The sequence below is a fragment of the Peromyscus californicus genome, unplaced genomic scaffold, assembly GCF_007827085.1.
Source record: "Peromyscus californicus insignis strain IS unplaced genomic scaffold, ASM782708v3 Scaffold_18__1_contigs__length_77618521, whole genome shotgun sequence".
Lineage (NCBI taxonomy): Eukaryota > Metazoa > Chordata > Mammalia > Rodentia > Cricetidae > Peromyscus > Peromyscus californicus.
The window spans coordinates 57,173,673-57,196,853 of record NW_026294480.1 but is presented as its reverse complement, the minus strand read 5'-3'; the positions used below and the strand labels follow the sequence as shown (position 1 = coordinate 57,196,853).

Here is a 23,181-nt window from a genome sequence, read left to right as displayed (position 1 = left end):
CAAATCTTAAGGATGTTAGGCTGGTACCAGCACTGAATATAAAGCAATAGTGATCTATATACAACCACCCTCACTTGGTCAATTAACTCTCCAAGCCTCGGTTTTCTCCTTAAGGTTGAGAAAATACCTTCCTTTTAGGATGGCATGTGTGTGCTAACCCTTAAACATTTTTATCACAGCAACATAAAAGGCACTTTGTTAATGTTAATGTGATGGTGTGGTTTTCGGTTCAGACTGGTCTAGGATAGGACACATCCTTGTTTGTCCTGAGAGCTCTTTGTGAAGGGTGGGGGGGTATAGGAAGCATCTCGTGCCAGTCAAACCTCCGTCGATGACAGCACTGATAGCGCAATCACCCACACTGAGTGTACCTCACGGGGAACTTCTCTGTGCTTTTCTCAGCCTCCAGAGTTGACAAACGTCTGGTAGCCTTTGATATGCCTTTGCTACTGGAGGCTTTTCCATCTGACCTGGCTGCTGCTTGACTGCTTTGCCTTTCTTCCAGGGACATCCCCGGTCCTGTCACCCAGGAAGGTCTCTCATCCAGTCATGGATTTTTTCAGTTCACATGTTTTAGGTGACTCTTCCTCACCAGCCTCTGCTTCTACTCGTACAGATGCCCATGAAATGATTGTGGGCGACCGTCTTGTTTCTGATGAAAATCTTCAGAAGGTGGAGAATGTACTTGACCTCTGGAGTTCAGGTCTGAAGGTATTGCGGCTGCTCTGCTCCAGCATGCTGTAGTCTGACACTTGAGCCTACTCTCTATTTGTCTCTTTCTTTCTTTCTTTCCTAGAAAACAAAAACCTAAACCTTTAGGTTCCTGGGATGATCCATCCAGTGTCTTAGATTTATGCTTCTTGGTCTTTAATGCACATATGAACTGCCTTGGTTTCTTGTTGAGCTGTGGGTTGGTACTCAGTATGTTTTAGGTAGGGCCTAAGATTACATGTTTCTATTATGCTCCTAGGCAATATTACTGGTTTCTAAACCAGGCTTTGGGTTGCGAGGTTTTAAGGAGTTGCTAGGATACTGTATGTTCCACCACATTTCTTATGTGTTTGAAAGGGCTTCTTGATGACATGCAGTGATGACTGACACTATTTCAGTCCCTTCAGACCCTAGTGCTGACAAATAGAGGGTTAGGAGGGCCATACACCTGGAGTCCCAGCTGCTTGGGTGGCTGAGATTGGAGGACCTTTTATGTTTAAATATATATACTACCAATGTATATTAATTTTATAGCAGCCACAATATATGTCTGAAGATTCTATGAAAATATTTTTGTTGGGTGATGTTAGTAGCCTGCCAATAAAACAGTATTACAAAAATGTCCCGATTTTTGCTATTTTTTTAATGGAGAAGGGCTGGACAGATGGCCCAGTAGTTAAGAGCAAAAGTCCTACTCTTGCAGAGGATTGAAGTTCAGTTTCCAACACCCTGTCAGTGGGTCACAACCTGCTGGAACTCTAGCCATGGCATCTGAAACCTCTGGCCTCATGGACACCTATGCTGATGTTCACATACCCATACAGAGACTTACACAAAATTTAAAACAAATATCTTTTTAAGTAATATGATCTAACTATTCTAAAAATGGAGAAAATGAACTTTTCTGAAGCATATAATTATGTATTTACATACATAAAATTATGATCATATGAATTCTGTGACTTCTGTATCTTCCTGTTATTTGAAACTTTAAACTCTAGCAATACTCTGGAGCGGTGTCTACCATCCTCCCCTTGGGATGGGTTTCCTGGGGTGGGGGTAGAGGAAATCTGTTACCATATTGCACAGACAACCATTCAAACTATTTTCTGTCCACCAATACTATTTATTGAAGGCTTTTGTTGGTTTTAGATGAGCATTGATTACTTGGTGTTTTTACTCATGCCTGTCAGTAGGGTAAATGAGCTTAGCTCTTTGTTGTAAGGTGACTATTGTGGGAAATTCTTTTGGGGAAAACTTCAGCTCCATGGTTTCAACTACCACCACCACCGCTAATCAGCCAATCATTGGGCCTCAGCTTAGCCCGTACTCCTACATTTCTTCACCTGATCCATTTCTCGTTTACACGTTTTTGACATTTTATTTTTTTAATCCTATGTGTAGGGATGTTTTGCCTCCATGTATGTACGTGCTTGCATGCCCGTGGAATGACAGAAGAAGGTATCAGCTCCCATAGGACTAGAGTTGCAGATGGCTAGCCACCACATGAGTGCTAGGAATTGAGCTCAGATCTTCTAGAAGAGCAACCAGTGCTCATAACTAACTGCTGAGCCCTCTCTCCAGCCCCACCTAATCTGTTTTAGTATGGACATTTAAGTCTATGACTACACACTGAGTTTAGTGAATAAAACCTGATTTTTTTTTAAATGTCATAAGATTTCATACAAAGTAACATAAAATGGAAAACTAGTTCCCTTGGTATGGTGAATGAACTGTGAAGAGCCACAGCTGCTGAACTTGCAGACATCATTTATTAGTGTGTTGTGATTTTTTTTAATAGCTCTTGTTTTGACCTGATCTTTTTTAATGTTTATGTTCAGTTTAATTTTAAGACTGATTTGAAAGAACAGATAACTTATTTTCAGTATGTTTTCTTTTCAGACAAACATTATATCTGAACTAAGTAAGTGGAGACTTAATTTTATTGACTGGCACCGTATGGAAATGAAAAAGGAGAAGGAGAGACATGCGGCACTTGTAAAGCAGCTCTCTAACCAGATCGCTGACTTGAAGGAGCTGCAGAAAGCTTTTGAAGTTTCCATCGGAAGAAAGGATGAGGTCCTCTTTTCTATGCCTCCCTTTAAGTGAGACTCAGCAGATTCTCAGTGGAAATACAATTCTGAGAACTACTGATTATCCAGCTCCTGTAAGGCAGAAAGAGAAACTAAGCGCACAGCCCTGGGGTTTATTCTTAGTAGGCACAAGTGTATAGGTTCCAGCCTGAGCTCTGGCTTTGGAGTTTGCTGATGTTTAAAGAGCCTGCTCAGTGTAGACACAGACATACTAGGTTTTTCTACCTCATCGCTTTGTAGCTGTCATTAGCATTAAGGAGCCAGCATTTCCTACATTCTTCATCCTTGGAGATGATAGGTTAAGCATCTCAAATTCTATCAGGGAGATGTATTTGTTCCCTGATGGAGATAAACACAGGAAATACTCTTTACCTCCTCTTGGCTTCTTAAAAACCCGAGGGTAGAGTTCAAACTGGTCCAAAGTTTTTGGCCTCCTAATCACATTGTAAGCAAAATGAATCTGTGCCTCTGCTGACGCCCATCTGTTTATGGAGGAGAATGTGCTAGATGTCACAAAAAGATTCAGGGTAGACACCTCAGCAACTTGCCTTGAGAAGTAGCACTCGGGTGTTTAATGAATCAAGTAAAAGTGGCAGGTTCATTATTGCTTGACTTTTTGAGACAGGGTCTCACTGTGTAGCCCAGGCTGGCCTCCAACTCAGTGTGTAGCCCAGGCTAGCCTCTCAACTGGAAGTCGTCCTGACTGTCTCCCAACTTCTGGGATTATAGACATAATCCACACAGCAAGCAAGATGATGTTTTTCCAGATGTACATTGTTTTTGTTCTTTACGGGTATAGTATAAAATCAAACATTTATGTAGTTTACTTTGTTTGAAACATTGTCAGTCATTTTCTCTATTATCTTCAAACTTCTGATTTTTATGACCTTGAAGTATCATACGAAATGAGTATGTTTATGTTCTATTTATGAAAATGGATTAAATGAACAGCCATTTATCACCATTCAGTTTAAGACATAGAATGTAGTGGACAACTTAGAATGCCCTTTTCTATTTAGAAAGGGAAAGCAAGGCTGGGCATGGTTTGCGTGTAATCTCTGTATTTAAGAGGTGGAGGCAAGGAGAATCACAGGTTCAAAACCAGCTGTGAACACAGCAAGACTCTTGTCTCTAAGGGGAAAACATAAACTAGGACACAGAGTCTTGTGGTAAGTGTTTGTGGTTTACTGAGGTCCTTCCAGTGTGTCTTACCTCAGATACATTTCCGTTACATGGTTCTCTGTAAAAGAGAGTTTATCTTAGGAGTTAAGTGCTTTTTTTTTAAGGATAGTAATAATGTCATTCAAGAAAACCATTAAAACAGAACTACTGCTTTTATAAATCTGTTGAAACCACAAAGTAATTAAACAGTGAGACACTTCTATATCCAAAGTCAAGGACTAGGAAGACATTTCAAAGCAGGCCCTTTTCATAAGTCACATAAGTAAAGACTTTATACATATGTAACAAAACTTTCAAATGCACAGTTATCTTCATGAGGTAAATGGTAATAAGTATGTTATCCTCATGCATGTAAACTCTATTGGGGAGTAACATGATATACACAATGAAGATTTCTTTCCCTTTTTCCCATCATTCATTGGTACTTACACATTCACGTGGGAAATATGGCCTTTGTAACAATAGTCTATGCTGAGCATGCTGGCAGATGCCTGCAATCCCAGCACTCAGGACTCTGAGTAGGAGGAGAATCACAAGTTTGAGTCCAGTCTAAGCTACATTGTGAGACTATTTCAAAAAACAGAAAGATGAGCTGATTGATGACTAGCATAGATACCCATATTATTCTCTATAGCATGAGAAAATGACTTTCTAAAAATGAATACGCTGAGCAGCCAGCCAGGCACCCTCCAGCTTAAGACAGAATCAAACACGTAAGGATGTGTGCCCTTCCCCAAAGTCAGAGCATCCCAGTAACTGGGTTATTACATTCACAGGTGATTTCCAGCTTGTCTCATGCCATCGGCAAGCAAAAGGAAAGGATAGAGTTAATGAAAACCTTCTTCCACTGGCGAATCGGCCATGTCAAATCAAGACAGGAAGTGAGTATAAACAGATGACCACTGTCAGTATCAGCGAGACTTTAGGGTGGCTTCCTAGAACTCTTGGTAAAGTCAAAGATTTGTTTTCTAATGAGTCAATATAAATTAGGTCAGAATGTTGCTCTGATTTCAAAGAAATTTGATTTTGATGCATTTAGAAAAATACCTCTCAGATTATATTGTAGTAGGACATATATTTCATGACAGATAAGCCATTTGCTGCTTCATTGTAGTTTGACAAGGACTGTACCTAACTTACAAACACCTTGGTAACGAGACTCTTTTCCGAGACCTGACCTCGGAAGCAGTTATTTGGAAAAAGAATATATGGTCATTTGCTTCCTCTGTTGTTTCTGCTTCTGACGTGTCTATCCAAGAGGAGCAGCATGGCTATGTATTCTCAGGAGGCTGCAGCAGGGGATCACTGGAGCCTGGGCACCATAGCAAGACGCTGGCTCTAAAAGAAATGCTGCTGATAATAAATAGCCAAACACAGCCTCTTCATAAACAGATACTCCTATATTCACACATCCAATGATGCAAGTGGTGTTCGTTCGGACTTGACTTAGTGTGAGAATCAAAGGAGGTCATGTTAAATAGGTTTTTACAAGTTATACCTGAATATCATTACTTTCATTAAGTAAATGCTGAAACAGTGTGTCAAAAATAGTGATATTTTTGTCATATTTGTTCTTTATTAAACTAATAAAGAACAATGTATTACCGAGGCCAGAAATGTTTGTACGCACTGTGATCAGAGCAATCGAGAGGCTGAGGTAGGAGAATTGTGAATTGTCAGCTTAGCATGCACAACAAGACTGTCTTGTAAAGGACAAAACACTGTGTTAAAAGTGGAAAAGTGGGGCTGGATAGAAGGTGCAGCGGTTCAGAGTACCTGCTGCTCCTGCAGAGGACCTCAGTGCCCAGCACCCATAGCAGGTGGGTTGCAACCAACTGCAGCTCCAGCCCCAGGGGATCTACCGCCTCTGGCCTCCACAGGTGCCTGCGCGCATGCTCACAGACACACATGTATACAAAACTGAAAATAACTTTGTTCAAAACACAGAAAAGTATGAGTACGTATTTGCCAGAAAAAAGATATAGATAAAGGAAATGAATATAGAGATAAAGGAAATGAATATAGATTGTATAGGCTATGTTCACATAGCCCTGGAGTAGTCCTCAGAGATCAATGCTTATGAAGAAAATTATCATGGATCTCCTTTAAGAGTACCTTGTATTAATCCAAGTGGATCACATACACATGCATCACGTTGAAACAAGCTTTCCGGGGGTTGGGGACATGGTTCAGTCTGTAAAGTGACTGCTGGCCTGCTGCATAGGCGTGAGGGCTGAGCTCACATCTCTAGCACCCAAATCACAGCCAGGCATAGCAGCACTGAGGGGCTGGGAAGACCGGAGGATCCCTAGAACTTCTGACCACCTCAGCTGAGTCAGTCTCTAAAACTAAGGTGGAGAAATAGAGTAAGACAACCTACATGGACCTCTGACCTACACGTTCATACATACGTGTACATGCCCATGTGAACGTGCATACACCACACATAGGAGAAAGGTAGGTAGGTAGTAGGTAGATAGATTACATAGATTTGATTGATTGATTGATAGATGAGACTGTCTAAAATGAGTGCCATAATTTAAAATTATGTATTAAGTGACACATGATGAGAATGTGTATTTTTAAATGCTGGCTGGACTTGTCAAGTTGCCATCACTTTTCAATAGTATCTTAATTTTAAGAAAATGAAGACGTGCAACTACTTGAAAAGCACGCACTGATCGAAGAAAAATAGTTTGTGCCGTGCGGTGGTGGCACATGCTTTTAATCCCAGCACTCGGGAGGCAGAGGCAGATGGATCTGTGAGTTTGAGACCAGCCTGGGCTACAGAGTGAGTTCCAACACAGAGAAACCCTGTCTCAAAAAACAAAAAAAAAGAAAAATAGTTTATGTTCCGTTTTGTTCAGCTTGGTGTGGAGTGTGACAGTGTGAGTTGAGTGAATTAACTATTTCCACCAAAGGAAAGGGAAAGTAGTACGGCCTGAACCATAGCCACCACCTTGTTGCCTTCCACCTTTCTCTGACTCTTCAGCTCCTGCTTTCAGCAAAGGTCATGCAGATCCGTGACTGAGATGACAAGTTTTGTTGTTTTTTCGTTGACTTGATAATCCATGTTGAGCTGTGATCTCATGGATAAGAACACAGGCTCTAGAACCAGGCAACTCTGTCTTCTCCCTTCCCCCTGGGGCCATGCTGGTTCCTGAACCTCTCTAAGCCAGTTTCCCATGTGCAGCAGAGTGATGGACAGGATTAGTGATAACACTCGTGCACTTCCCCCCGTCTATTTTTGGTTACACTGCCCGTGCATTTGCCAGTTCTCTGTGGTTCTGAGGTTGCGTGTTGCTTTTCTTCAGGTCTATGAAGGAAAACTGGCTGACCAGTACTTCCAGAGAACTTTGCTGAAAAAAGTCTGGAAGGGCTGGCGTTCCGTGGTGCAGAGGCAGTGGAAAGAAGTGGTGGAGCGCGCGTGCCAGGCAAGGGCTGAAGAAGTCTGTGTGCAGCTCTCCAATGACTATGAAGCTAAACTTGCTATGGTAAGTGTTTTTAAACAAGAACACGGCCCACGGAATCAACTAAGGGGTCCTAAGGCTCACAGAAACTGAAGCAAGAATCACAGAGCCTGTATGGGTCTGAGCTAGGTCCTTTGCTGTTATGATTGTGTAGCTTGGTGCTCTTGTGGGAATCCTAGCAGCGGAGGCATCTCTGACCCTTTCATCTGCTCTTGGGACCCTTTTCTTCCTACTGGGTTGCCTCGTCTAGCCTTGATAGGAGGGCTTGTGCCTCGTCTTGTTGTGCACGTCCCTGAGAGACCTGCTCTTTTCTGAGGGAGAGCGGAGGTGTGGTGGGGGACTGAGAGGAGTGGGAGGGGGGGAAGTTGGTCAGGTATAATATATGAGAGAAGAATAAATAAAAAATAAAATTTCTACTTTGTATAGTAGAAGAAATGTATAGACTCACTATAAGTTAGGCTATGATTTTTTTTTAGTGTTTATATAGCAAAGAGCAAAAATTTAAAGATGTTTATCTTTATTAATTTAAATAAGCTATGCTCCTATGTAAATTTAATATAAAACAAATGTATATAAATTGAATTATTTTTCCTCTGGATTTCAATAATAGAATTAACATTGTTTCCATAGGAAATCATTTGGATCATGAAAGGAGGAGAGGAAAACTAAACATTTAGAATGCAAAGGGCCTTTTGAAATCATATTAAAAGGAAAAAGAAAAAGTCTTTCTTATAACACTAAATAGTATTAAAATAAATTTTACAGAGCTAGAGAGATGTCTCAGTCAGTAAACTGCTTACCTTATAGGCAGGAGGAACCAAGTTCAATTCTACTTTTTTTTTTTTTAAGATTTATTTATTTATTATGTATACAGCATGTATGACTGCAGGCCAGAAGAGGGCACCAGATCTCATTACCAATGGTTGTGAGCCACCATGTGGTTGGTGGGAATTGAACTCAGGACCTCTGGAAGAGCAGTCAGTGCTCTTAACCTCTGAGCCATCTCTCCAGCCCCAATTCTACTTTCTTAAAGAGCTGGGCTCAGTCTTGTGTTCTTGTAATCCCAGCACTGCAGAGCCAGAGACAGGAGGCTCCCTGGACCTCACTGCAGTCAGCTAACCAGATCAGTGAGTCCCATACCTGTGAGAGACCTGCCTCAGAAAACAAGGTAGACAGGAACCAAAGAAAACACCTGAGGTTGATCTCTGACCTCCACATGTACACACAGATACACATGTGCATCCATACACATGCGTCTGCACAAACATGTACAAACATACAGAAATAAATAATTTTTATAATAACATATAATGGCATACAGAAAAGGTGTAGTCTTTTTAGGTTTGGTCTATGGGAAAGTAGGTTTTACCAAAATTTACTGTGTACTTTAAATTCTGTAAATAGCCTCTACTTTTCAAAAATTCTGTTAATATTCAAGAATTTTAGTTAGTTTTTATCCTCTCAAAGGAATATGGGTCATGTGTGGCTTGTTTGAATATATTTTACTTAATATCCTGCATAAAAATTGTATAGTTTAAAAAAGAAATAAAAGGCCACATTTTTGCTGGACATGATAGCATATATCTGTAACCTGAGTACTTGGGAGGTAGAGATGGAAGGATGATTTCAAGGTCACCCTTGACGACATAGCAAGTTAGAGACAAGCCTGGGCTACATAGGACCTTGACTCAAAAAACTAAATAAGTAGATGAATAGCAAAGAATAACCTTAGTCTGCTTTTTGACAATAATATTCCTTCTTGTGTTTCAATCCCCTCCCCTTGTGTGTAATTCTTTAGTTATCTGGAGCTTTGGAAAATGCAAAAGCTGAGATTCAAAGGATGCAACAAGAAAAAGAGCACTTTGAAGACTCCATGAAGAAAGCGTTCATGAGGGGGGTATGTGCGTTAAACCTTGAAGCCATGACCATATTTCAGAACAAAAGTGATGCAGGTGAGTAACTCATGGGTGGTTCTCTGCTCAGTTTCAAAAGGAACTTGAGGGGAATGTTCTGCAGTGAGTGTGCCTTGTCTCCCCGTCACTGGTTTGTGTTTTCATGGGCTCATGCCCAGCTCCAAATCCACCCTAGTAGTCAGTCAGCTTATTCATTGTACCTCTCAATTCTTAAGCTCAGTGTCCAAATGATTCCAGCATCTAGCTATAAAACCCAAGTTGGCCTCAAATTCATGTCCTGCTTCAGCCTTCTGTGGACTGGAATTTTAGGAATGCATCACCATGCACAGCCAAAATAATGCTTAATTTTAACATTTAACATTTTAAGGTTCTCTTTAATAATTTTAATGCCTCTAAACATTAAATTTCTATTTTCATTTTTGTATAAGTTGCCACATTTCATAGACAAGTTTGTTGATTAAATATTTCTAACCTAGTCGTGGTTTCCTAAAACCTATTTTATCAGTAAAATAATTTTTTTAAGTCTATGTAATACCTGGAGTCTCTTTGTAATAATTTTGTCTGCATGGATTAGAACACATGACCACAACCATTTGCTACCAGTGTAGAGTGGGGCCAGTTCCCTCAATGGGCCTTAGACCCTTCTCCAAGCAAAGCCTGTAACACACCTGCTTCAGGGGACTCTTACAGAGAGGCAGTGAAGGAGGAGCAGGAGGCACTCTGTAAGTCAAGATGGTCATGTAAGACCCTGCCTGCTTAGTGTCCAGTTGTCGTCTTCAGTCAGTCTCCCAGCCCACCTCTTCAGTGTTGCCTCAGATGACATCCAACTGGGGACTGCTGAGAAATCAGAGATGGTTTCATCTTGTTACACTGTGGTTTGATTGCACTCCTGTGAAAACTATTGATTGTTTAAGTCACAAGTGGTGCTGGGTAGTGGTGTTTGGGCACATCTTTCTAAAATTAGCCATGGCCTGTGGTCTGTGTACAGGTCAGGCAGTAGCAACCTAGAATTAGAAGATCTCAGGGATGACCAGTGTATCTCACTGATACCTGAGTGATTTGGTCACCACACTACCAGTCACCTTTTATTTATTTATTTATTACTTTTTCATTGTATTTATCTGTTTGGGGGACGGAGGGCATACACAGGCCATGGCACACATGAGGAGGTCAGGGGACAATCTGAAGGAGTCAGGTCTCTCTTTCCACTGTCCTACGATTGAACTCAGGCCATCAGATTTGGGGACAAGCACCTTACTGGAGGAACCATCTCACCTGCTCCCCTAAATATTATTGTGAGAAATAATATTTTGTGAGAAAGGCAGAAGATGGCAATAACATGTAAGTCCTATTTGGGAGAAAGCTTATTTATGAGAGTTTCATTTCATTAATTAGCTGGTTTTTTGTGCCTTCATTTTAGAACATCCTTGAAATGATGGATGTAGAGTTTTCAAGCAGTTTTAGACACAGTAAGTGTGAAAAGTGAGAAAAATGTCTCCCCATTAAAGACAGATCTGTGAACAGAAACTTCATAAATGAGCCCACATCAGCAAGAGTTGGTCATCTGCCTGTTCACACCTGACCTTTTCTCTGGTTCTGAGTCATGGATATCTGCCATGCAGAGTTACTTTCTGCCAAAAACATGTTAAACCTCCGTGGGAGAATGTGTGTAGTTTTCAAGTTATAAGTGATATTTCATGTGGAATTACCAGAGTTGGAAGGATCTTTGAACTATAATCATTGTTAAACTTTAACAAGGTAACTATTACTATGTATAATGTGCATATCGCTGAAGGCCGGGCATCTGGATGGAAAGAAGACATGTAGAAACTCTTTAACACAATGTCTTTCTCAGTATCCTCAACATCTCACTACATTTTCAATTCAGAGATAGTTCAAGTGGAAAGTAGCCAAATTCTAATTCCAAGGGGGAAAATATCAAAAATTAGGTGAAGGCCCTTGTCCTACCTTCCTCTAAAAGCTGACTCCATTCCCTCCCTAGATCAGGGATAGGTCCCTTTGTAAGGAAGCCATCCCTACAGCTAGTTCAGCAGGCAGATGCTTTTTACTCATAATTTGTGTCTTCATTGAGGAACTCATTTCCTTGACTCATTTATGTAGCTTGAGTTTTTCTGCCTGGCCCACAGTCAGGACAAATCTCTCTCACCTGCCAGTCCCACAGCCGCTCAGACCCAACCAAGTAAACACAGAGACTTATATTGCTTACAAACTGTATGGCCGTGGCAGGCTTCTTGCTAACTGTTCTTAAAGCTTAAATTAATCCATTTCCATAAATCTATACCTTGCCACGTGGCTTGTGGCTTACCGGCATCTTCACATGCTGTTTCTCATCGTGGCGGCTGGCAGTGTCTCTCTGACTCAGCCTTCCACTTCCCAGCTTTATTCTCCTCCTTGTCCCGCCTATACTTCCTGCCTGGCCACTGGTCAATCAGTGATTTATTTATTGACCAATCAGCAACACACTTGACATACGGACCATCCCACAGCACATTTATTTGACTTGCTAAAATGTCAAGAGTGAAAACACCTTGTTTTTGTTAAAATAGAAGTAATAGTTGCCATGAGGAGAGCGTTGATAGGGGAGATAGTTGCAAAGGTCTAATAGGATGGCTGTGTGAAGGCGGAAAGGCTGGAGACCCTCCCACCCTGGGTGACCACATACATTAGTTACCACATGTGTTTCGGTGGCAGTACACCCAGCCAGCTCCCACTGAGCACATACTTTATTCTTATCTTTTATATAAGAGCAGATCATTGGTTAGCTTTTTTTTTTTTTTTTTTTTTGGTTTTTCGAGACAGGGTTTCTCTGTGTAGCTTTGCACCTTTCCTGGAACTCGCTTTGGAGACCAGGCTGGCCTCGAACTCACAGAGATCCGCCTGCCTCTGCCTCCCGAGTGCTGGGATTAAAGGCGTGCGCCACCACCGCCTGGCCATTGGTTAGCTTTTACATGTTGACGCTTTCACCTCATCTGAAGTTGATAGTAGCCAGTTAATACTGACACTGTATTAAGTGAACAGTAAACCCCCAAGATGACAAATAGGCATTTTCATTAGAACTATATTTTAGCCATTAGTCTTTTCTCTATTTGGAGGGTAGTGATCTTAGTTTGGGCTACTGTTAATAGAATGGATTTGTGATTTGTAGGGATAGACTTCACGAGTAATAAAAAGGAAGAGAGTGGCCCTGGTGGTCCGGGAAGAGAACTTTCTGCTCATTTGGATACTTCTTCATCTACAATACCGTCAGCAATGCCGTCAGCAGTTCCGTCGCAGCTGCTGCCATCTGCAGCAGCAGGAGGGGCCAGCGCCACGGTCATTCCCTCCGCCGCCTCCATGACCTCTGCTGGAGCTACATCTGCCTCTTCTATTCACGTTCCTGTCTCTGTTCTGGGGGCAGGACCCGCAGCTGCTGCTGCCCCGGAAGAAATGGTTAGTACCCTCTGTGCAAGGCTTCGGAAGCATGGATGTCCTGTACAGCGTTTGTGGGGCTCTGGCTTTGTAAATGTAGTGCTAAGGGTCCAACCCAGTCCAGCTGTCATCCCCAGCTGTACATGGGACATGGCGAACAGAGAGAAAAATGTCAGTGTGATAAAAGTAATCCAAAAGTACTATTGCAGGAAAATAGGTTTCATTTGAGAAAGAGTTAATAACAGACTTTCTTTAAACAAACGAATGAGTATTCTCAAGGGCTTAGAGGACTCAGCGATATTTTCTCTCCCTTTTTTTCTGGGTGATCTTTCACATACAACAAGTGACTGCCTCTGTTCATTTGTAATCCTGTTGAAATGAGGAAGGACAGCCTTTCCTCCGGTCAGCCTGCTTCTCCATAGGGAAGTGCTTAGAGAAGGGGACTGAACAGGGCGGGGAGTCGGTGTGAAAAGGCTGTGTTTGAGGACGTAATGAAATTGGTGACAGCCCACCGTGGCTGTGACTCAGGAGTGAACATCCACAACCTTGTCAGACTCAGCTCTGCTGCCCCCTCCCGTCCAGTGTCGCTCTCACACGAAGGCAGAGGGACTGTTTCCCTCTCTCCTGGACTCTAGCCACTGACGTAACAGAGAGGATGGCGGAAAGGACTTTAGGTCTTTTCTCTCTTACTCTTTATTATGTTGGGGGTCGGGGAGAGAGACAGAGAGATAGACAGACAGACAAACTCTCTCTCCCAGGTGGGCTTCAGATTTACAGCAAGTTCCTGCCTTGGCCTCCCTAGTACTGAGAGGACATGAGATTACAGATGGGGGCAGCCACGCTCAGCTTGGCTGTAGGTCGTAAACCGTTCCTGGCAGGCCGTGACCGGGCACTGTCGCTCTAGAGAGCTCTCTGTAAGGGAAGAAAGACAGATTTGGCCAGACAACTGGTCACATTTTCTCTTGTAGCTCACTTGAATTCCTTCCTTTCAGAGCTGCTAATTTTGGAGGCTAGCATCTGCTACTTGCTGTGTTTGCTCTGCCTCAAGTGAAAGTCCATGGCACATGTGTATACAGTACGAGAAATATGAACGTGGGGAGGAGTTTGACTTAGAAATAAGACTAAAATTCAACCTGGACATATGTTCAGCTGTGTTTATTTTCCATGATTATACATCCTGGAGAGTAGTCCTATGTAGATTATCTCATTTAAATAAACACGGTAGGAGTTTATTTAAATTTCTGATTTGCCATTCATGTTGCATATGCAGATAACATACACAGAGCTAGATATTTCAAAATATCCTCCTTAAAATAGGGCTGCATCAGAGTCTGCATTTAGGGCTGACCCTGCGTGCAAGTGTGCGTGTGAGTGAGTCTGCTCACAGTCCTCATGGTGCTTGCTTCCTCGAATAGTTCTGAAGTCTTTAAAATATGAAAAACAGTATTATATAGACAGCCCTTCTTGTTTGTGGCACACGTGCACGTGCGTGCACACATGCGCACACACACACGTACAACTCCAGTTGTTCTGGTGTTTGTGGGGATCTGGCTTTGTGTTCATTCATTTGCTCATATTTGTAAATGCAGTGCTAAGGATCAAATCCAGCGAAGCTCTCATCCCCACCGCTGGAAATGGGACATGGCAAACAGAGAGAAAAGTCAATGTGAACATGATCAAAGCTCCTATGAACTCACAGCACACACCAGGCTGCACCAGATTAGTGTTTGATGGGACTCCTGAGTGTGGATTGAGTGACTCTAGTTCTTGTGCCTTCTTTTGGGCTCTTTTCCTTCTGTTTGTTTAATCTAAATCTGATGTGTTGGGTTTTTTGGAGTTTTGTTTTGATTTGTTTTGTTTCCTGGGGTTTTTTTTTTTTTTTTTTTTGAGACAGGGTTTCTCTGTGTAGTTTTGATGCCTATCCTGGATCTCACTCTGTAGACCAGGCTGGCCTCGAACTCACAGAGATCTGCCTGCCTCTGCCTCCTGAGTGCTGGGATTAAAGGCGTGTGCCACCAACGCCTGGCTGTTTGGGGTTTTTTTTTTTTTTGTAATCTTACTATATTTTATCATTATCCCTTTGAAGCCTGTTTGTTTTCTAATGAGAGATGGAAAGGGAGTGGATCCAGATGGGAGGGGAGAGTGGAGGAACTGGGAGCAATGGTGGGAGGGAAAACCATAATAGAAATATATTATGTAAGGAAAAAACTCTATTTCCAATAAAAGGGAGCAAAGAGTAAAATGCATTTAAAAAAAAAAGTCAGCATGCTACTTGGTTCAACCTACAGAAAGTACTCAAGACAAAAAGTGGCTAAAATATTAGTGTGTAGTGAAAAGTAATTCAAAAGTACTGTCGCAGATGTGATAGTTCCAGCACCTAAAGAACATCTTCCGGGCCAGGGGAAAGACTCACGGGTAATCCTTCTGTAAGGACAGTGTAAAGTTTTCCCCTTTGTGACAAATACTCAGACTCACCTCAGATGTGTCTTCTTGTTTTAAAAAGAAGCACAAGGCCAGCCTGTCTCAACTGCACCCAGCCGTACCACACATCTCCACAAAAGAACGATAGGCAGTTATCCCAGCAAATTGTTTCAACTCACAGAACTGGACAGCAGATGGCGCCATGCTCCCCTGGTTCTAGGAGTGTAATTGGAGTCCCTGAGGAAATGCTCCTGGCTGGATTTCCAAACTGTTTACTGAAGTTTTTCATCTAACTTCTCCCTCCATCAGAATGGACGGAGTATTGTGAAGTAGTTGGTATTGTTTTCCCATTTTATAAGTGAGGAAATTGAGGTTTATAGAGGGTAACCCCTATGGACATACTTAGCACTCAGAAGAGCCAGTTTTCAACAGACAGACAGGTTAGGTGGTGGTTTTGGATTGTAAATAGACCACCTTTCTAGTATAAGCCTTATTCAATGTGTTTACCATTTTCCAGTGTCAGTTTCTGTAAAGTGTGTTATGAACTAGCAAAATGTTCAACACTGTTAGTATTTTTGTTTTCTCCCCGCCACCTAATTTAACAGAAATCTTTTTAATAATTTTTCATATAAATTCTCTGTAAAATATCCTTATTCATTTTTAAAAACAGCTCTTTTTTTCACTAGTTTAAACTGTTTGGGTTGCATAAATATTATGTTGTAAATTTGTATGGTGTGAGGGAATGCCCACACTGGCCACAAGGGGGCGTCTGAGCCCCTGGAGCTGGAGTTATAGGTGGTTGTAAGGCAGCCGATGTGCTGAGAACAAACCCAGGTCCTCAAAGAGCAGAAAGTGCTGTTGATAACCGAGCCATCTCCTCAGCCTCTACTTCTGTATATACAGTACAGTTAGCAAGTCAAACTTCTGGGAACAACTCCAAGCATGCAGGTGACTTCTTTCAAACCGTGGCTGTAGCTGGAGCCTCGACGTGTCCTCTCCATCTCATGAGGCAGTCTGACGCAGTTCTTAACTGGGTTGGGGCAGCTGATCATCTGTAGTTCCTGGCTACTCTGGGGCTCCTCATTCCAAACTTTTCTGGGTTTTCATGCATTCCCTCCCTCTTCAAGTGAGATGAGCTGCTATGGAGGGGCATGTTTATCACCTTTGGGTGTTAGAGGTGCAGTTCTACCTCACTTTTCAGTACTTTGGGTTATTGGTGGGGTTTCCCACTGCTAAGGATCACACCCAGGGATCAGCACATATGAGTGCTCTGGCGTCGAGCTGATTCTCAGTTCCAGTGGGTTTTCCTGCCAACTATTAATTTCATATTCTAAAATAGCATTTAGGAATCTTCATTTGGAGTTGGGGCCCAGCTTCTTGGTAGAATAAATTCCCGGCATGCATAGGTTCAATCCCAGTTGCCAGTCCCAAAAAATAATCTTCATTCATTCACAAAATATTCTGTACCTTATGTTTGCTGATCTGTATATTATATATATATTACATATATATATATTACATATATATATATACTTTCCTGAAGATAGAAATGTGAATTTAGTTTGCAAAACATTTATGAACATCTTTTCTTAATTTGTTTTTATGTGTGAGTTGGGGGGGGGTGTGCCCAGAAGTGTCAGATCCCCTGGAGCTAGATTATAGGTGGTTATGTGCCACCTGATGTGGTTGATGGGATTTGAACTCAATCCCTCTGAAGAGCAATCCATGCACTTAACCACTGTGCCGTGTTTGCAGCCCTGTGAACATCTTAAAATCTGAGATTTGTTTGCACAAATACACAAGATCCGTAAAGTTCACTAATTAAAAAAGCAGTCTTTACATTTTCAAAACCAGTCCTCCAAATCCCCTTCCCCAAGCTGTTAGCTGTTTCTTTCTGGCCCCTTTCCTTGAACAGTATGTTCCTGTCTTTGGCATACATTTGTTAATCTGAATCCTTATCTATTGACTTCCTCCTGTGGAGGAAGGGCCTGGCCTGTGACACCATCGTAGCCTTCTGTCGGGCCCTTCCTGTGTGTCAGTGTTTAACACAGCTATTCCAGCTTGAACTTCAATCGGACTTGAGAGTCCTGTGTAAATATAGCTAAGCCTTGAATGTATGTGATGACATTTCCTTCCAGCATATTTTTTGTTCCTAGAATTAATTGCTTCATTTTTGCCTTTGCTTGGGTTTTTATGGCACTATAATGAATTCTTTCCAGATTCTTTAAGGACTTGCACAACCCTATTAAATGTTGTTTTCCTCTGGGTTGTTTTAATTTCCCCAGAGCCAAGTCTCCTTGATTATCCTCTCCATGAGTCAGTAGACAGCTCTTAGCATCTGCAGCTGAATGCAGATAGAGAGAGAACCTTGGATGGGCCAAACCATGGGGGAAGGACCAATATTTAATAAATGCTTTTAGAAGAACTATTGAGGAAAAAACATGCATTTAGATTAATACTTCACACGAAATTTTCAGTTACACCACCATGAGTACGTGTAAGAGCATAGTTATTGCAGCTGTCCAAAGGAGATTATGTTCTCCTTCAAGTAAGAAGAGTTCATGATAAGATTAAAGACTATGGACACTGAAAAGTGAAGCATGGGGTGTGGGGGGGCTCAGCTGGAAAAAGTACTTGAGGACCTAATTCCAAATCCCAGCACTTATTTTCAAAAAAGCCAGGCATGGTTGCACATGACTATAGCCCCAGCATAGGGAGCTATGGTGGGCAGGGGAGACAGATAGATGGATCCTGAGAGCTCGATGGCAAGCCAGCCAGCAAGCCTAAACAGTGAGCTTCTGGTTCAGTGAGACCCTGTCTCTAGGCAGTAGGTCTGAGAGCAATAGAGAGGCACCCAGCCTCTCTCTGTCTTCTGCATGGATATGTACAAGCATTACCACCTACAGGTTGAACTCCCAAAGAAGGAAGGAAAGAGGCAGGGAAGGAAGGAAATACATAAGGAAAATGTTTATATTACTAGATGAGTGTTTTCAGTCCTTAAATGAAGTTAATACCCATCAGGAACTATTAAATTTTTTTGTTTGGGGAGCTAGGAATCAAACCTATAAGTCCATTCATGGCATACCAAAACCACCCAGTAACACTCCCAGCCCAACTGATGCTAATGTGTGTGTGTGTGTGTGTGTGTGTGTGTGAGAGAGAGACAGAGACAGAGACAGAGACAGAGACAGAGACAGAGACAGACAGACAAAGAATATCTTACTGTGTCTCTCAGGCTGGCCTCAAACTTGTGGTCCTCCTGCCTTAGCCTCCCAGGTGCTACACACATTCATACCACCCTGCCCATATTTTTGGAGCTATTATATTGTTTTAATAGCAACTGTCCTTTCCATTTCTGACCAAAGATAAAGAACTGACAAGTTATAGTGTCAATATGAAATATTGATGAAGCATTACAAGTCAAATCAAAAAACATTACCTTACACAGAGTTGAGCATTTATATAATAAATTGACAGTGAAAATAGGAAATTATACATCACTCTTGATATACATATAATCTTTCTTCAATATTGTCTAGTGGTAACCAATAAAAGCTTTAAATGTTGAAGTTGCTTTTTGATGTGATCATCCCATTTTTGCTGTATTTCTACAAAAATAACTTCTAGAAGTGTTTTTACAAAAATTATTTACTATAGGAAGAGAACAGAGGAAAAACTAGTCTGTTATATGAAATCATTCTTTACAAATTATTTTAAGTTTCTGTATTCATGAAACATCGTTAAAGTTTTTTAAAGCAGGACAAAAACATATATGTAATGATGATAGTTCTACTTAAGGATTAAAGTCATAACCCAGACAGTGGCTGGTGTTACGGAGGATGAGTGGGAGAAGGGAAATGGGTGAGAGGTGTGTGTGTGCTGGAGTACCTACACTGTGGCTCAGTGCCAGTGGTAAGGAGTCTGCATGTAGTAAAATGGCACAGATGTGTACACAGGCCTCGTGCGGCCCCAGTGTGCTGGTGTCGATGTGGTTTACTTCAGGTAAGACTTGATCCTTGCAGGAACCTAAGAGAACACAAAAGGACACTTCCTGGGAATCTGTCACTTCAAAAGTAGGGTTTTAAATCTCAAAAACATTTTTAAATAGTTGACATGCCAAGATTAGAAGAATATTTTAGAGTTTGGGAACATTGCGGTTTTGTTTTGCCTTTTTGTCTCATTAGGTTTTAAGTGCTATCTGTTTTTTTTTTTGAAAGTTACACAACAGAGTAATGCAAAGTGTGCAGTGGGTCTTCCAACGACTTGGTATTTGGTTTGGTTTTGCAGTACATGCCAAGAGTTGTGACTTCAGCACAGCAGAAGGCTGGGAAGACAATTACAGCTCGGATCACAGGACGGTGTGATTTTGCTTCCAAAACTAGAATCAACAGCAGTTTGGCTATCATGGGAGTTTCTCCTCCCATGAGCTCGGTTGTCGTGGAGAAGCATCATCCAGTCACAGTGGTAAGTCCTGTCAGGAAGTCTTTTTCATGAGTTCGTCCCCTAGTCAACCCTGACATTCATGGTTGGTCATTGTTACCATGTACTCTTAGTCTATGTAAATCGTACTTACAAATTCCTCCTGTTAACAAATATGTCTATTCCAATGGCATAAAAATGGTCAACTAGAAACGGTAATCCAGTAGGCCGACTGCTAAAACAGTAAACTGAAAGGTTCCATGCAAGAAGAAAAAAAGAAAAACCGTTTACTGGTAAAGCGACTCTTCGCGCAGCAGGAATTGAATATAAGAAAATGTTCCCGCGTTAGGCTGCTGACTCTTGCCCTTGTATTTTCCAGTCTCTTCAGTAGCATGTCTAGCCCATCTCTACATTAAAAGACGTTGAGTTACAAGAAGTATATGTGCTATGAGGGAAGATGCGTAGACTTGAAGCAGGAGGCAAGTGGAACCATCCTGGTTGTTTGCTGCATCTGGATAGAGACAAGTCCAGTCAAATAGTTCAGCCTCCATTTTCTCTTCTGTGAAATGGGGTTGGTGAGAGTACTGAGCTTCTGGAACACTGTCAGGATTCAGGATTAAATGAGAAAATACATATAGTGGCATATACAGAGGAACTTTGTAAACTACAGAACCTTTAGAAACTATGACCTAACTAGGAACATGAGATTTTCTGTTTCTTTTTTCTTTTTTTTCTTATTCTAATCTTTGAATGTTTGTTTGCATGTATGTCTGTGCACCACATGTATGCCTGGTCCAGAAGAGTGTATCGGATCCCCTACAACTGGGGTTACAGATGATTGTGAGCTGCCGTGTGGATGCTAGGAATCGAACCTGAGTCCTCTGGAAGAGCAGCAAGTGCTCCTAACCTCTGGGCTGTCTCTCCAGCCCTGGCATTTTAGAGAGTAGAGAAACTAAAGAACTAAAGTCTTTTTAAGTTTTTATTGAATTAAAATAAAAATCACATCATTTTTCAAATCCTTCCTACCCGCCCCCCATATCTGACTCTCCTACTCCCTCCCAGATTAACTTCTTGTTGTGACGGAGTAGAATTTTATCTCCTTTCATCAATTCCTTTCCTCCCAGTATTATATCATCCTCTCCTGTTTTCCTTAATTTCCCTGATTTCAGGTTAAGCCTCCATCAAATAATGTACTCAAACCTAAACGTTGAGGAACTGGAACCTTAGCTCTTTCTTTCCAGGCGCTCTGTTCTCTCCTGGGCTGCCTTCTGCTCTTCAGCATGTACACAGTGCTTGCCTGGTAGCAGGTGCCTGTGAGCCAGAGGTCCAGGAACCCTTCCGCTACTGCTGCTGCTTTGTCCTGTGACAGTTGTGGTCCTCTACACTGTTTGAATTGTTTCCCAGGAATCTCAGTCTAAAACTAGCAGAAACCATTATTGCTAATAAAGCATGGATCTGTTTGTAGTGCCCTTGCCCATCTGCTGGGCATTCACTTGCTTCTGGGGCTGATTTCCTGTTCTGCCATATTTTGTAGATCATGATACCCATGGGAACTCTGTCTTTCTACAGTCCCTCTTACCCATCCTCAAGGAGAGACAACTTTGATAAATCATGTCATATTTGGTGTTTGTCAACTAAAATTTCATACCAGCTGCAAGAATCTCCCATTTGTAGTGGTTACCCAGGTATTTGTAGTTGGAGAAACATCTGTATAAGATACCTTAAGAAGGAGGTTACTTTTCCATTTCTCCATAGAGGAATTCTTACTTTTAAGACAGAATTGGACACGAGGACCCTGTTTTATTATGTAGTCTTTGAAATACATGATAAATATATTGACTAAATGCATTTTTTTTATCAATTTTATGTCTGTAAATGTTTTGCCTACATATTTGTCTGTGCACCACATGAGTGCCTGGTCCTCTACCTGCTAAGCCATCACTCCTGCCCCTAAAGATAATTTTTCTAAATTGAAGATCCTTTAGTAGAAATTTGTGTGTACATGACTAAGAACTTAACTTGATACAAATCCCTCTGCCAGCTACTAAGACATTGTAGCAGATACAATAAAGTCTTAACTGTGTTCCATATGTATGTATTTATATACACAATGTATACTTTTACATGTCACATGTGTAGACTGAGTCTGCTCTGCCCTGACTGTAAGTCTTTAGCACGTATGTCTCGGCGTTCCCTGACTGTAAGTCTTTAGCACGTATGTCTTGGCGTTCCCTGACTGTAAGTCTTTAGCACGTATGTCTCGGCGTTCCCTGCACTTAGAGCTGGTGTGCGGATCATCCTCTCCTCAGTGTCTGTAATTGTTCCTCACATTCAGTTCTTCCCTTGTTTAGGAAATTGTGATCCAACTGAGTATGGTGGCATGTTCCTTATTCCCAACGTTCGGGAGGCTGGGCAGGTAGATCACAAGTTTGATTCCAGTCTGGGCTACATAGCAAGACCCTCTTGAAGGAAAGAGACACTAAGAGAACCCCTTGTCTCTTGTGTGACTCTAAAATGTTGGGTCTGCTCCCAAGTGAGATCTGAGGTCTATCTTACCGTGACTTGAAGCAAGGCCTGGACTGAATAGAATAAGGGGTGAATGTTTAGAGTTGACCCTCATCCAGACACCGTGAAGTCCTTTTCTGTACTTGGTCTCTGTGAACCTTTTCCTCTTAGACCTCTTAGAGCAATGATTCCCAAGGCTCTGGTATTAAATGTGGATCCTTTTAGAGAAGGGCTTCACAGGTTGGTTGAATGGCAACTCCACCCAGTGCATTGCTGGTATCTGCAGGATGCCAAATGCCTGTTGGTTTGGGTTATAGGTGATGCTTCACATCTAAACTCTCGGATTATTAAAACAGCCTCTTATCTTTACAGCAAACCATTCCTCAGGCAGCTGCTGCCAAGTACCCACGGACCATCCATTCCGAAGGCGCCATCCCAGCTTCTAGGTCTCTCGGAGCCAGGCCAACACACACCCAGTCTCTCTCCAGTGTTCAGTCCATAAAAGTGGTTGACTGAGTGACTGTGTTCACACTCAGGCTTTTCAGTCCTCTGATAAGGACTTGACTGGGAGCAAGAAGATTTTGTTTTTGACTTTTCTGTACTCTTAGAACATCATGGACACATGTTCATCTTTTCAGAATTCTAAGAGACTTTCCCATCCTTTGTAACTGTATGTAAAGATTATTTTAATGTTATTTTTATTTAAACAATTAAGTAGAACTTTTTAATTAAAAAAAAAAACTTGGTTCTAAACATGTCCAGCCTACCACTGATTGCATTGTTGAAGGGTACATTATTTCTAAAAGGAAATCATTTCCATTGTTACTGAGCCATAATTTACACAAAACTTTGAAAGAGACTTTTACTGCCATTACTAAAACATAAAGAAGCTATTTTAGTTTTTAGATAAAGACCAAGAGTAACAATGGTATTTCTAAACACAACCTTTTCTGCCTTCGGTGTAGTGGACTGCAGTTAAGCACTGAGGGAAACAGGCAACATCTGTGAATGAGACTTTTGATTAGCACCCAGACAGAG

The 23,181-nt window shown here is 41.7% G+C and overlaps 1 protein-coding gene across 7 annotated transcripts in view; it reads left to right on the top strand.

Annotated features, from left to right (window-relative positions):
• Positions 1-22,900, top strand: part of Poc5 (POC5 centriolar protein) — a 32,143-nt gene extending 9,243 nt beyond the window's left edge. For 6 of the 7 annotated variants that reach the window (XM_052743518.1, XM_052743515.1, XM_052743519.1 and 3 more), the window contains 8 exons: positions 506-711; positions 2,614-2,790; positions 4,763-4,867; positions 7,301-7,480; positions 9,255-9,408; positions 12,536-12,819; positions 19,507-19,683; positions 22,516-22,900. In XM_052743518.1, coding sequence (XP_052599478.1) covers positions 506-711; positions 2,614-2,790; positions 4,763-4,867; positions 7,301-7,480; positions 9,255-9,408; positions 12,536-12,819; positions 19,507-19,683; positions 22,516-22,659 — 1,427 coding nt within the window. In that variant the 3' untranslated portion in view covers positions 22,660-22,900. The remainder of the gene's footprint in view (positions 1-505; positions 712-2,613; positions 2,791-4,762; positions 4,868-7,300; positions 7,481-9,254; positions 9,409-12,535; positions 12,820-19,506; positions 19,684-22,515) is intronic. The other variant, XM_052743520.1, reaches the window with a different exon arrangement.
• Positions 22,901-23,181: the final 281 nt, after the last annotated feature.